The sequence below is a fragment of the Ceratosolen solmsi genome, unplaced genomic scaffold (genome assembly GCF_000503995.2).
Source record: "Ceratosolen solmsi marchali unplaced genomic scaffold, CerSol_1.0 scaffold27, whole genome shotgun sequence".
NCBI lineage: Eukaryota > Metazoa > Arthropoda > Insecta > Hymenoptera > Agaonidae > Ceratosolen > Ceratosolen solmsi.
Genome location: NW_011948426.1, coordinates 5517198 through 5530919, shown reverse-complemented (window position 1 = coordinate 5530919; position 13722 = coordinate 5517198). Strand labels below are relative to the sequence as shown.

Genomic DNA, 13722 nt, shown 5'->3' with positions numbered 1-13722 from the left:
TATAGTATGTGCGGACAATTAATACAATACATTCAGAATATAGCAATTATTTTTTTAATTATAAGAGTTTTTATTATATTGATAACATATAAATTTATGAATGAATAATATTTAGCATTCTGCGTTCTTTTTAAGATAATCAAATTTTTAATTACCCTTTGGGAAGATTGGTAGTATTACAAGTTTTAAATAATGATATACTTTATGTATATATATAATACTTTATATATACATATATATCATATCAAGAATAACCCAAATATTTTAAGCTCTTATAAAGTTAAGAATTCCAGTACTGTAATATATATATATATATATATATATATATATATATATATATACTGAATTCTATAAAATTTAAACAAAAATTAGGCAATTTTAGATAGAATTAGTCCAAACTAAAATAATAAAAATCATAAAGCCTGTTACAATAAAAGTAAAACAATTTAATAATGTACAAATAAGGATTAAATTCAAAATATATTTTAATTAAATAATTTCAAAATAATTTTACCTAAATAAATATATGTTCGTCAATTTTATGAACAGAAACTAGTATAATTTTAATGTTCATTATTATTTTCAGATTATATTAATTAAATCTCTACGTTGTCCTCTATGTAAATATCAATATTTTGAAAAATAATTCAATTTATTTCTGTATTTTTATTTCAAGAATTTAAAGTATCTGCCAGATGTGTCTTTTAAATAAGTTTTAACATGTTAATTGTATTAAATAGTTTGTCTATTTTATGAGGAATTAAGTAAATACAATTGTGTTAAAGTGTTAAAATTTAGCTAATTATTATTTTTTTGCTTTTATTAAAAGTAAGTACTTTTTATTGAACATATTTTATTATTAATAATGTAATAAATTCAGTTTATCTCGAAGAAACAATTATATCTTAAATTACGAAAGTTTATTATAAGCTATCATACTGTTTAGCATTTTCATATGGAAACTTTTCATTTTGAAATGTATTATCATAGAGCTTCTTAGTTTAATGAAACTAAAATATAATTAACTAAATAAACTTTCAATAAAAGTTTTTATAGTGAATACAGACTATTTTTGAAACTTTAAAATGATTTACCAAAATAGTTTTACAGTCGAGTTTATTTCAAAATATATTTATTAGTTAATGAATGATATTGATGTATTTAAAATCCCTTTTTTTATTTTCAATAATTTTTTCTGTGTTTGTGAAGACATATTTTTTCAGTATATTTCTGCATTTTTCAGTGATTAGTCAATAGAATTTTCATGTACATACATACATATTTAAATTAATTTTCGATAAATATACGTATCTTGAATAATTTACATTTTATAAAATTGCACAATGATCAGTACAATGATATGTATTTGTTTACGATAATATTTAATTATTTTAAAATGTTATGACAAATCTAAAAAGCCAATTGTACTTTGTATTAAATTATTATTTTAATAATTAATGTACATTCTAAGCATATTAAAGGATTATTAGAAGATCGACACTTATTTAAGTATTATATATATTATAATTTAAATATTGTAAGATATAAATTATAAATCAGAATTTATTTTTTATAAAATAATAATACATTCTTATAATATAGGAAAATGTATGAATGATGTTTTAATTATTATAAGAATAATAAAATAATATATAGTGTTATTAAATGATATTCGGAATTGGTTTATTAAATTGTTAACTTAAATATAAACATTCAGATGTATCATGTAAATTAATAATGTCTAATATTCCAAATATTAGTCCAAATAGTAAAGATAGTAGTAATATCAGGTCTATTAAATAATTTTGTAACATATTCTTAAAAATATTCTTTACTATTTATTTATTACATTACATTATTTTATTTTCAATAGCATTTTATATTACATTATAAATTTTAATTTTACATTGATATATTACTTATAATAATAGGCTATAAAATGTGAATAACTTTAATAATAATTATTAATTTTTTCTTATTATGTTAAAACAATATTAAAATAATATAATTAATTATATGATATAAAAAATTTAATGAAACGCATTTAAGTATCATCGTTACTTTAGAAAAGAAAAATACGAACTCTATTTTCGTGATATAATCTTATAGTAACTTATTACATTTGAGAATCTTAAGATATCCTAAGCTTGTTTTTAATAATATATATATAAATACCTGTTTTACCATATTTCTTATAAAAAAAATTTTGAGAGTGTCACCACCACGTATTTCGAATTTGTTCTTTTTTTATTTAACACCAATTTCTTATTTAGTTTTCTTATAAATTGAGATCCTTGTAGTTCACTTTTAGTTGTACAATTCAATTACTAAAGCGAACTTAAATAACTTTAGACACATTTTATTATCTATTGTTGTTTTATCTTATATTTTATTTGTTTCATTATGTAGATGTGTAATTTTTAGTAGTAATATTAATGTTAATTTATTTATTTATTTTATATTTAATAAATAAATAATTTAGTATTCATTAACCATGATTTCGTTCGGGAAAAAATTTGGATTTTTTAAAAATAAATAATTACAAATATTTTATTATGAATAAATTTTGAGTTTTATAGATATTATCAACAATTAATAACCAAAATTATATTTATAGTATAAATGTTATTATTAGTAGGCTAGAAAGAATGAACATTCAGAAATTTTGATAGATTAATAAACATTTCATGAGCGTACTGACTATTTTTATTTGTTTAATGAAATCCTATAATTTAAAAAGTTTTCTAGACCAATTATTTTACGTGTCAGTACTTTACAAAATTTTATCGTACTTAACCAAAGTATTTAATTTTCATCGCTTTTTCGAGAATATCATTCTTAAAATGTTATTAAACTATAAAATCCTATTATTTTTAAAGTGTTTATAAAGAGAAATAAAAAAAAGAAATATATTTCAAATGGTATTATATATTTTTTTTATATAAAATATTTTGACTTCAAATTATGTTGAGATAAAAATGTATTTTGAAATAGATTTATACGCTAAATATATCATCAACCTTTGTAAAGTAGAAAGACATTTGTATATATTGCGGAAGTATTTTCAGTTTTTGTATATCAAAGTTATCACAAATGTCAATACTGTAATACGTTAGTATACATTGAATGTAACGTAACTGCTGTAATACAAATATAGACATAATATATCATTTCTTTTAAGTTGTCAATGCTCAAAGATTTTTTGCTACAAAAATCATTAGATTATGAATATATTTTTAAATTCATTTTATTTGCAAATTACATTAAAATAACTGATTTTTTTATCTATTAATATTGTAAAAATATTTTCTTTGTATTAGAATATAAACTATAAAAGTAATTTCTCATTGTAAATTTTACAGAATATTATAAAAAAGAAGTTCGTTTGGAATTATTTCGAATAATTTTAAGTATATGATCTTACTTTAATTGATTAAATATTAGAAAATTTTTAAATTTTAAATAAATTTATAAATCATATTTTTTTCTCAAAAAACTCTTTTTTTTTATATTACTACAATTTTTATATAATTTTTATGGTTTATGGTCTTTCAAGAAATATAACAAGTTTTAAAATCTTAAAAATTAACATGTATTAGTTTTATTTATTGGATTCAAAGCTTTTAAATATATTCCTCATAATGAAATTATATAACTGTATAAAAATTGTATGCAGAGTGGTGTTAATTTTAGAACAATTATAAATTAGTCAAAATGTGCGGAAAATTGAAATACGATAATTTCAAATTATTTGTTGATGATTTATATTGCAATATGAAATTTTGCTTTTTTAAAAATTTTTTTTCAATCTGTAAATTTTATTTAGTTATATTAAGTTAGTGTATATAATATTCTTATATATTATATATCTCATTTTCTAAAGCTACTCATTTTTAGGATTTTGATAGTAGTACTTTACTTCCATCAATGGATTATTTAGTATCTACTATCATTTGCTACTACTAACTTATCTATCAGGTTGTTTTACCTGTGCTTGGAAACTCATGTAACTAAATTTAAATAAATTTAAACTGTGACAATTAATAAAATAACAATACAATTATTGAATAAATTAAAAAATATTTTTTAAATTAGATCCTAAATTACCATAAATAATTACCCTTTATAACATCTATGAAAGTTATCTAAGAAATAATGAAAGTAATCAATCCATTATTATTTTCATTATTATTGCATTATTAATCCTTATGTTCTGTAATAATAATTACTGAATGGTGCACATACTAAATATATAAGATAGATGAGCATTGCAATTCCATTTGACTTAATTGAAATCGACTTCGGACGTGATGGTATTGACATTTCACTCTGTGCATAATGCTCGAGTCGGTAAACTCAATTCACGTATTATATTAAGACAGTTAAAGTCATGAATTGAGAGTTTGAGAAGAATATAACTGGCATTTTAAAATTAAGCTAATTAAACGAGAGATGTATATTAGATTTGCCTTTAATATAACCTATTTATGAGAGATATTGTCATGTGTTCAAGATAATTTAATTTCATTTTATAAGCATTTGTCTTTGCTTATTGTCAGCTTTATTTTTTTTATAATATTTAGTCACTAAGTGGTAAGTTTACACACTGAATTATATAGAATAGTCTTTCTTTCAATAATAATATTAAATAAGTTACATATATATGAACTGATTTAAAAATAAAGGTATCAATTCTGATTTTTAATTAATTATTTCATTTAACGTTTTAATTAAATAAATATTTAGTGCTATTAAATATTATTCGAAATGAAAGCTATTTTATGGTATATATTAGAAAATATAAACAAATGGATTTAATATAATTAAAAATATTATTGTTTAAGTAGACTGTTTATATTTAGACAGTAATGAAGCTCAGAAGGAAAAAAATATAATATTTATAGTCGTTATATTATTGTATATTTGGTATTCATTTTTCAACATATGAAATCGCATAATGAAAACAATAAATTATGATAAAAAAAATAATAAAAACAGTAAAAAAGTAATTTATGAGGTACGGATATATGTGTTTAACCAACTATAGCAATAAGTAGGGTAAATTTGATAATCATTCCGTGTCTATGATGATTGAGTGGTTAAATTGCGAAAGAAAAGTTATTTCGATATTTGAATTGTATAATCAACTCAATATTTGTCTGTATACGTAAAATAATTTAAAATACTTGAAATAATTTTCGCAAAATGCTGAGGATTACTTCTAACACTTTTCAATTCTAGTATCTACTCGTCGGAGTATATAACATAAATATTACTGTTATTTATTAAAATATTATTTAAATGCGAAAAATAATTTGTATTAAAGTATTTTTATAAAAATATATACAGTTAAAAAATTATCTTAATTATATCCATAATTAAAGAAAAAATTGAATACGTTGAGAAAAAAGGCTCTCCTACTTTACGAATAAAGGAAGATTGTTGGCTTTAGACCTGGTGGGGATAGAAAAAAAAATTATAAAGTTAATTAGAACCTTTATAATATGAAAAATAGTTTCGAATAGATTTACGATGGAACAGATATAAAAATTTTTTTAAAAAGATTTATGAACAAAAATATATGCTATATAGAAGATAAAGAGAAATAGTCAAATTCCATTAAATAGACTTTAAAATCTGAGAAGCCGAAGAAATCTATTTGGATTGATATTGAAATATTGATTTCGAAATCTGATATCATATTCAAAAGTTTCTGTTAAATATCAATTTATTTTTTGAAAAATGATTAGCGTGAATATTACGAAAATTTGTTTTCTTTTTATTAGATACATTGTTAGAAATTTTAAACATATTTAAAATAATTTCATATAAATTAATTTAAAAAAAATTTATAATCGAAAAATATCATTTTGATGAATCGTCACAATTTTATTCATAATAAAAGATCGTATAATAAAATTATAAAAATTAACATTATTTATTTTTCATGCAATTTTTAATTTATGTGTTCAAACATAATATTAACATATTTGAATAATTATTGTTATAAATACGTGATTTAAATACACATTAAATTAAAATTAAAAATATAAAATTTAAAATACTAGGACGGATTAATAAAGTTCATATATTTACAGAAGATATTGATAAAAATGCTTTTAGTCTTATTATTCCGCAAATTAACAATTAAACGACTTTATATCTTTTTCAGAATTTTTATGTATTCAATTAAATAAATTGTTCGTAAAACTGACACTCATAAATTAATCCGTTGGTTATTTTCATGGATAATAATTATTTTTAGATATTAAAAAGATTATATTTTGTTTGTTATTTTTAATAGGAAAATGCATATGAAGTCCTAAAATAATTGTAAATATAGAAACTTACTATAGTATAATGATCTAGTATAACGACTTGAAATAATTAAGACTAAAATTTCCTTCCTATTCATTTCCAGTAACAGAGTTGAAGATTTCATGAATTAAGAAAAATAAATTTACAATTTATATGTTTATAATTAAATTTATGTTTTTAGTACCTAATAAAAAATAAATAATAAGACATAATAATTGTATAATAGTGTAATTGTAAAAAAGAAAAAAATATTGCGTGTTGAAATGTTGAATTATCGATGTGAGAATGATTATAAATTAATATATTTTAAAATAACAAAGTTTTAAAACAGTTATTCTAATAAATAGAAGCCTAATTTTGTTAACAAAAAGTTATAACTATTGCTATAAACGTTTACTATAAATTCAAAAACATATTAATATTCATTTAAAAATATACATTCAGTGCCAATTTATCTGTGTATTAAAATATAATTTTATTTACCAATATATAACTTATACACTTAACACAATCACTGAAAAAATTAGATTGATTTTTGTAATTATGATGAATTTATTGCTAGTTTTACATATAATTTTTGAATTTTTTTAATACAAATATGAGAATAGTGTGACAACATAGGTCAATTAGAACAAAAGTGTGTCATATGCAAATACTTAATTTTTTTCATTTTAAGTTATTCTGAAAAATTTAATTCAAAGAAAATCGTAAACTATTTTTTTTCATCTATTACATTCAATAGAAGTTTCATGCTTAAATTACAATCTTTAAATACATGATATTTTGCAAACGAGTAATTTATTGTTAATGTATTATTTATTGTTTCATAAAATTTGAACAGATGTGAATTATAGGTTAAATTATCTCGATTTTTTAAAATTAGTATATCAATATAGAGTTTTATAATAAAACTAATTATAATATTTATAAAAAAGTATTCTTATAAAATAATTCATCATTTTAACTGCACAAAATTTGTAAGATATTGTGATATAATAATTTAATTTCTATAGTTCATAGGATTATATAATTATTACAAAGAATGATATTATTTAGGATAATAGAAATTAAATATTTACTTAAACATAATTTATAAATTTCAATTTTTATGTCGCTATGATTATGTGAAAGAAAAAATTTAAGATGATTTTTTTCATCAATCAATTCAAAATAATGAATAGCAGAATATTGGAATGTTACCAAAATCGTGTGAAATAAAATATAATTATTATATTATATTATTACAATCAATTGTTTAATCTATCATTAAAATTGATGTAAAATTTTTTCATATGTTATAAAGTAATTACAAATCTATCATTTGAAAAATATGTTAGAGGGTTTAGTATGCTGTTATAGTACAATTAAATCAAATTAACAAGAACTTCGATTTAATTATATTAACATCCTATTTTCTACGTATGTATCTGTATAATTTTTTTATATTTTTTAATCTAAAGTTGGATTTGTTTTATATCTATAGATTTCAGACTCACTACGGTAGGATATAATATATATATGTCAAGATTTATGTAAATAAATCAACAATAATTTATAAAAAATTTTGTATTTAAATATTTTTTTAATATGATTTTAATTTAAGTTTAAAAACTAAATATTTTCTTGTATTTAATTTTATAATATTTTTGTTTATATGTCTAAATTTGTTGTTAAAAACTTTAATGTACATTAATGGAAAATAATTTCTGTAACTTATGTATTACATTTATGGGAACTTAATTTTTATAAAATATAACTGATTGTTGGGCTTGTTATTCTTAAAAATTCAAATAATGTCGAAGAATAAGAAAAAGGGATAAAGAAAACTCGGTACCAGCGCGTACAAAGCATACACTACATCGCTAAAAATCTATTACACGCATTGTTGTAAATTTAGCCAATACATACATGCAGGAACAACCAATTATTCGAGGCGGAAACATATTTGTAAAAGTAGTCCAAGCTTTGCCCTCAAATTGCCGTTTGACCCGAATAGCTTTGTACTCAATAAGTATTTAATTCGTGGCTTATGTCCACGCAAAAGAGTAGTACAACTGTTAGAAGCAAAGAGTTACTCAGACAAATGATTTATATCATATGTGAATTGGTCTCCGTATTCCTTCAAATACCAGCTAGCGTTACAAATACAAAAAATGTATTAACAAATTTAAATTATGATTATAAATATAAATATATACCGTCAGATTATTAGTTATTTTCACAATGGATTAAATTTCATATGAAAAAGAAACAAATGAAAATATATTTTAAGGATACAAATCAGAGATCAAAGTTTATTTGAAAATTTATGTAAATCATTTTTATTTATTATACGATCGATTTTTTCATCTTGGTTTTGAATCAGATTTAAGGTGAAATAAATTTTAATAAACTAATATCATATTTTCTTTTATTTTCAATATCAAGTTTGTACCATAAAATGTAATACATTGCTGTACAAATATTAAATGTTTATCGTATAAACTCTAATTATTTTTTCGTAATTATTTTTTTTTTTTATAATGTCATTTAAATCTTACTTATACTACACTAATAATAAAAGTTAAATAAATTTTTAATTTGAATTTTATTCTTAAAATTTATTTCATTGTTGGAATATTTAAAAATAAATATTTATTTATAAATAAGGTAGGGAGTATTTTTTATTTTAATATCTTAATTAGTCTAAAACACCAATTTTTTTAGCCTTCTATTTCATTTAGGTATTTTTAAGACGTGAAATTTTTTTAATTATAAATTCAAGTTAAATATGAAAAACGGAAAGTAATTAAATTTTGTTAATTAAGAATCTATAGTGTTTATACCTTATGTTTGATATTCTTGTTTGAATATTTCTCATGAAAATTAATTTTTAAAATTTTAAATTTCAATTCCTAAATTAATAGTACATTAATAATTGTAACACAATATTTGTATCTAAGTATTATAATTTCTTATAAATCTCCTTATTAATGTAGTTTTTATTTATATTAGCGTCAAAAAATAATTTGTATCTACAATAAATTTTTAAATAGGAATATAAAAACATAATACTTGTATTATTAATAAAAATATCTTATATAGTAATGAAATTATTAAAATTAGATTAAAAGTTTTTATACATATTCTTTGAAATCAAAATTTAAATAATTTATTTAAAATTGTACGTGTATGGGTAAAATTACATTGGGTATATTTATCACAGAAGTTGGATATACATTTTTTGAGTTTAAAAATTGACTTCATAAAGTGATAAATAGTATATAAATATAATGGTATTTACAATTGGTAATAATCATTATATATTGTTTAACTTTTAAGTAAAAGAATAATTTAAAATATTTATCTGACAATAAATATTTATGGCTGCACGTATTTATACAAATTTCTTCATAATTAAGAATATTTTAGCTTTTGATACATTTTTATACATACATATTTAATATCTTGGTAATTTTTTTTATATGAATATTACAACAATATGAATACTTTTGAATACTTTGTTGACAAAAGTCTATTTATAAAAAATTTCTAGTTGGCTTGTTGCATTTTTTGCTCAAATTAATCTTAAATAATCTGCATTGATTAATGATAAAGTATAATTTGACATTATATAGTAAAATTTGAGGATTAATGCGATAATAATATCCTTAATAAATGGTCTGTAGTTACAATTTGATAGGCAATGCTTTTAAGTTTCATACTGTCTAAAAGTATATGTATAATGGATCGCAGCTAATGTCAAAGATTTAAGTGAATATGAGCACTCACCTATCGACTGATATCATGCAGAGATTCAGAATGCTGGCTGTGCAGCTAAGTACGTCGAAGCTGACCCAGATCTCGCACATGGTAGGTCCGAAGGACCAATTGCCCTTTATCTCATAGAGCATCGCCATTGGCATTACCAGCAAAGCGACGCAGAAATCGCTGACAGCGAGGCTGACCAGTAGATAGTTGCACGGCTTGCGCAACTTCTTCACTAGAAATACTGCGACGCAAACCAGTATGTTACCAATTACTGTGCCGATTATTATACTTCCAAGTACCAGTGCTAGCAGTATTGCCTATAATCAGATAAGAAATTGGTGTAGTTTGGTGACTTGCTCACTCAGGTAGGTGCATGTCATTAAATATTGAAACGTCGTATCAATCAAATGTAGCGCATAGAAGGAGTTGTGAATAAAAATTTAATAAAAATGTAATTGGCAAAGATTTATTATTATATATTGTAATACTCATAAATATATTTCTAAATACTATTTTAGCCTACTATTTTTAAATAAAATTTAGTCTATTTAGATAAATATATCTAAGTATTGCAAAATTAGGACATTGCGTTGTTCAGTATATTGCAAATTTTATTCTAAATATTACATAAAAAAAAGAAGAAGAAATGTAATTTTGAAATAAAATAATATTTACCTTTTTGCCAAATTAAATTGTATATCAAGAAATATTTCACTTAAATTAATGCAAGTTTATAAAATATGTTATTAAATAAGATTATACAAATACTTTTGTTATCAATAAAATATTTAAAATTATATTGTAATCAAAATTACATTTTGACAGATGAAAATCATTTTATTATTCAACTTACAATAAATTACATAATTATAAAAATTATAATCATCTATATAGTCTTAGATGAAAATAAAAACTATAATAATTGAAATTAAAAATTTAAATTATAAGAAATGTATGCATTTTTATTGATATTAGTTAATATAAATTATTTATTCTGTATAATTTACCTTTATCCTTAATTTTCAAAATTTATGCCTTATAAAAATGAATATAAATATATTCATATGTATAAATAGATTTATTCCTATAAAATTTAAATAAATAAATAAATATATATATATATATATAAACATTGTTCATCAAAATAGGGATGCGATAAAAAATAAATTAATTTTCAAAAATGTTTTTAAAGAATTATTTCATGATTGAAATTGTGTTTTTATTACTGGCAATATCATAATAGAATAATTTTTTTTTCGTATATTATTAGTGTATTTAAAATTTTAAATATTATATGCTAATTTAATTTTAAATCTCATGCGAACTTATAAGAACATTTATTTGAAAAGGAAATGTTAGCCGGGATTTGTTTTTGTAATTTCAAAAATCTATATGAAACATAATAATAAAATTAATATTTTGGCACTTAAAATTTTATTTTAAAAGTATTTATACATTCTATTTTATTTTTTAAAGCTATTTTTTTCAATTCAGTATTTTAATACTTAATAACAATCAATTCCGCACATACTGTTGAACATATTATAAATTCAAGTAATTGAGTTACTATAAAAGTTTTTGATATTTGCATTGTTATAAAAAATTAAACCGCTATAAAGTTTTAAAAAATTCATGTTTTTTAAAGATGTATTATTTTATAATAAGTAATAAAAAAAATTATGTTAAGTCGGAAGATTAAAAATTAGAAAAAAAATAAATAAATCGATGTGCTGACTATTTATTGCATAGTGATGAAGCGAACATTTCGAAAGGATTGCATGAATAGACAAAAAAATAAAATTACGTGAAAATGATTACGATACAGAAAATTTTTATTACTAAATAGAATTTATTAATATTATATCTGTGGTAGATATATTGACTCAATAATATGGTGCGTGTATCGTAAAATAATTGTAATTACACTATAAAAAATATAAAATATAAAATTGATTTTTAATGAAAGAGCTAATTGTAATTTGAGTTAAAATTATCAATTAATATGAAAACACTGAAATTTATGTTTGTTCATCTATTGTACATCAATATAAATTTTATCTATTAATTCATCCTATATTCATTACTGTATAATGATGTTTTTCAACAGTTTCGCAAGCCGTAGCGAAGCCATGTTATTATAGTATGTATAAAGCAAATCTTGTGAGAATCAGGTCTATGGAGATTGGAATCATTAATGAAATTTCTATTTAAGAGGAAATTTCTATTTAAGATTTTAGTAAAAATGAGAATTTTTGTATTTTTGTGACTCGATAATACTTTTTAACTATTTAACTAGAAAAACGTGAATAATAATAAATATATCTGAAATGATTTTACATTTTTCATCTTATAATCATAGAAATGTGTAGAAAAGTGTTATTCAAGTGTAATAAGTATTCAAAAATTTATTTTTGAATTACGATGAAAAATAATACTTGAAATGTTCTCTTTTTAAATTTTTATCGATAAAATTACATGAGAAGTACCTATTGAGTATTAATTTACGGCGCATACAGCGAAAATTTTATACTTACATTAGCCTACATAATAATACTTATAAAAAAAAAAAAAAAAGTACAACGAATAGTTTCAGGAATAAAACTTTACGAACTTTACTTATATTGTGATTCGATAGTAAGTAATGTTGAAAATCTTTTACAAATAAATAAGTTTATTATTTACATACCCTTGTAGTAGTGTACGGCGAGTTCTTGCCGGGGAATCCCCGGAAGAAGCTGTCGGGACTGTGGTCGATGTTCGGTGGCGTCAGGTTCAGAAACCAGGTGCTCTCCGTACTTATTACTTCCGACCCCTCCATACGATTCTAACCAGATGACTGGAGCATCCCAACGGCTCCTAAGCGCATTTTCATCAGCCCTTGTACCCCCGCGGCATCTTGGCCAAGACGACACGACGAGCCTCGCTAGCAAGCTACTGATGGGCATTGATGCGAGAACACGCCGTTGTAGTTCAACCCCGTCCTAGAGCACAAGTCGAATCCCGTAACTTTAACGATTTCGCCAACGGCATGTGTTTTCGTATCCTTATGTTGGTGTCTCTAATGCACTTGAACTTAACTAATTCTGAAACCCGAAAAAAATTGCATCTCAATTGCAATAATTGACATAAATATTGTCATCTATGATGACATATAATTGTCACCTATGTTGATGAGCTCAATAGTTTAATAAAAAAATTCAAATTATTTTGATGAATTCTAATTTTTCTCGTTATACAATATGTACCTTAAGAGCCACGTTAGAAAGATATTTTTAATACATCAAAATTGCATTTTTATGTTTTGAATAGTATCGCTGATAAAAGCAGACGTAAGGCAATCAAATTTATTAAACAAAAGGTAATATAAAATTATAGGAATTTATTTTTAACGGATATAATGTTGAGATCAATAGGAGAAAATTGAAAAATTTTATTAACAATATTTTTCTTAAAAGAATTACTATATTTCTACTTGCACTTGACAAATATTACAGAGAAATATATGAATTTCTTAGTTCCTTTGAAAATTGAAGTTGGAACTACAATCTCATTTCTTACCCTTTCATGTTTTTAAGATATTTATATTTCATTAAATTTTCCGAATTTCTTTATATATTATTATATTTTATAAATTTCTTTCGAAAATGAATGAAA

General features: G+C 21.3%; 1 protein-coding gene across 1 annotated transcript in view; it reads right to left on the bottom strand.

Annotated features, from left to right (window-relative positions):
* 5-HT2B (5-hydroxytryptamine receptor 2B) overlaps window positions 1-12914 on the bottom strand; it is an 82793-nt gene extending 69879 nt beyond the window's left edge. The window contains exons 1-2 of the mRNA XM_011500872.1: window positions 12755-12914; window positions 10090-10385 (exon numbers count right to left, since the gene is read on the bottom strand). Coding sequence (XP_011499174.1) covers window positions 10090-10385; window positions 12755-12886 — 428 coding nt within the window. The 5' untranslated portion in view covers window positions 12887-12914. The remainder of the gene's footprint in view (window positions 1-10089; window positions 10386-12754) is intronic.
* Window positions 12915-13722: the final 808 nt, after the last annotated feature.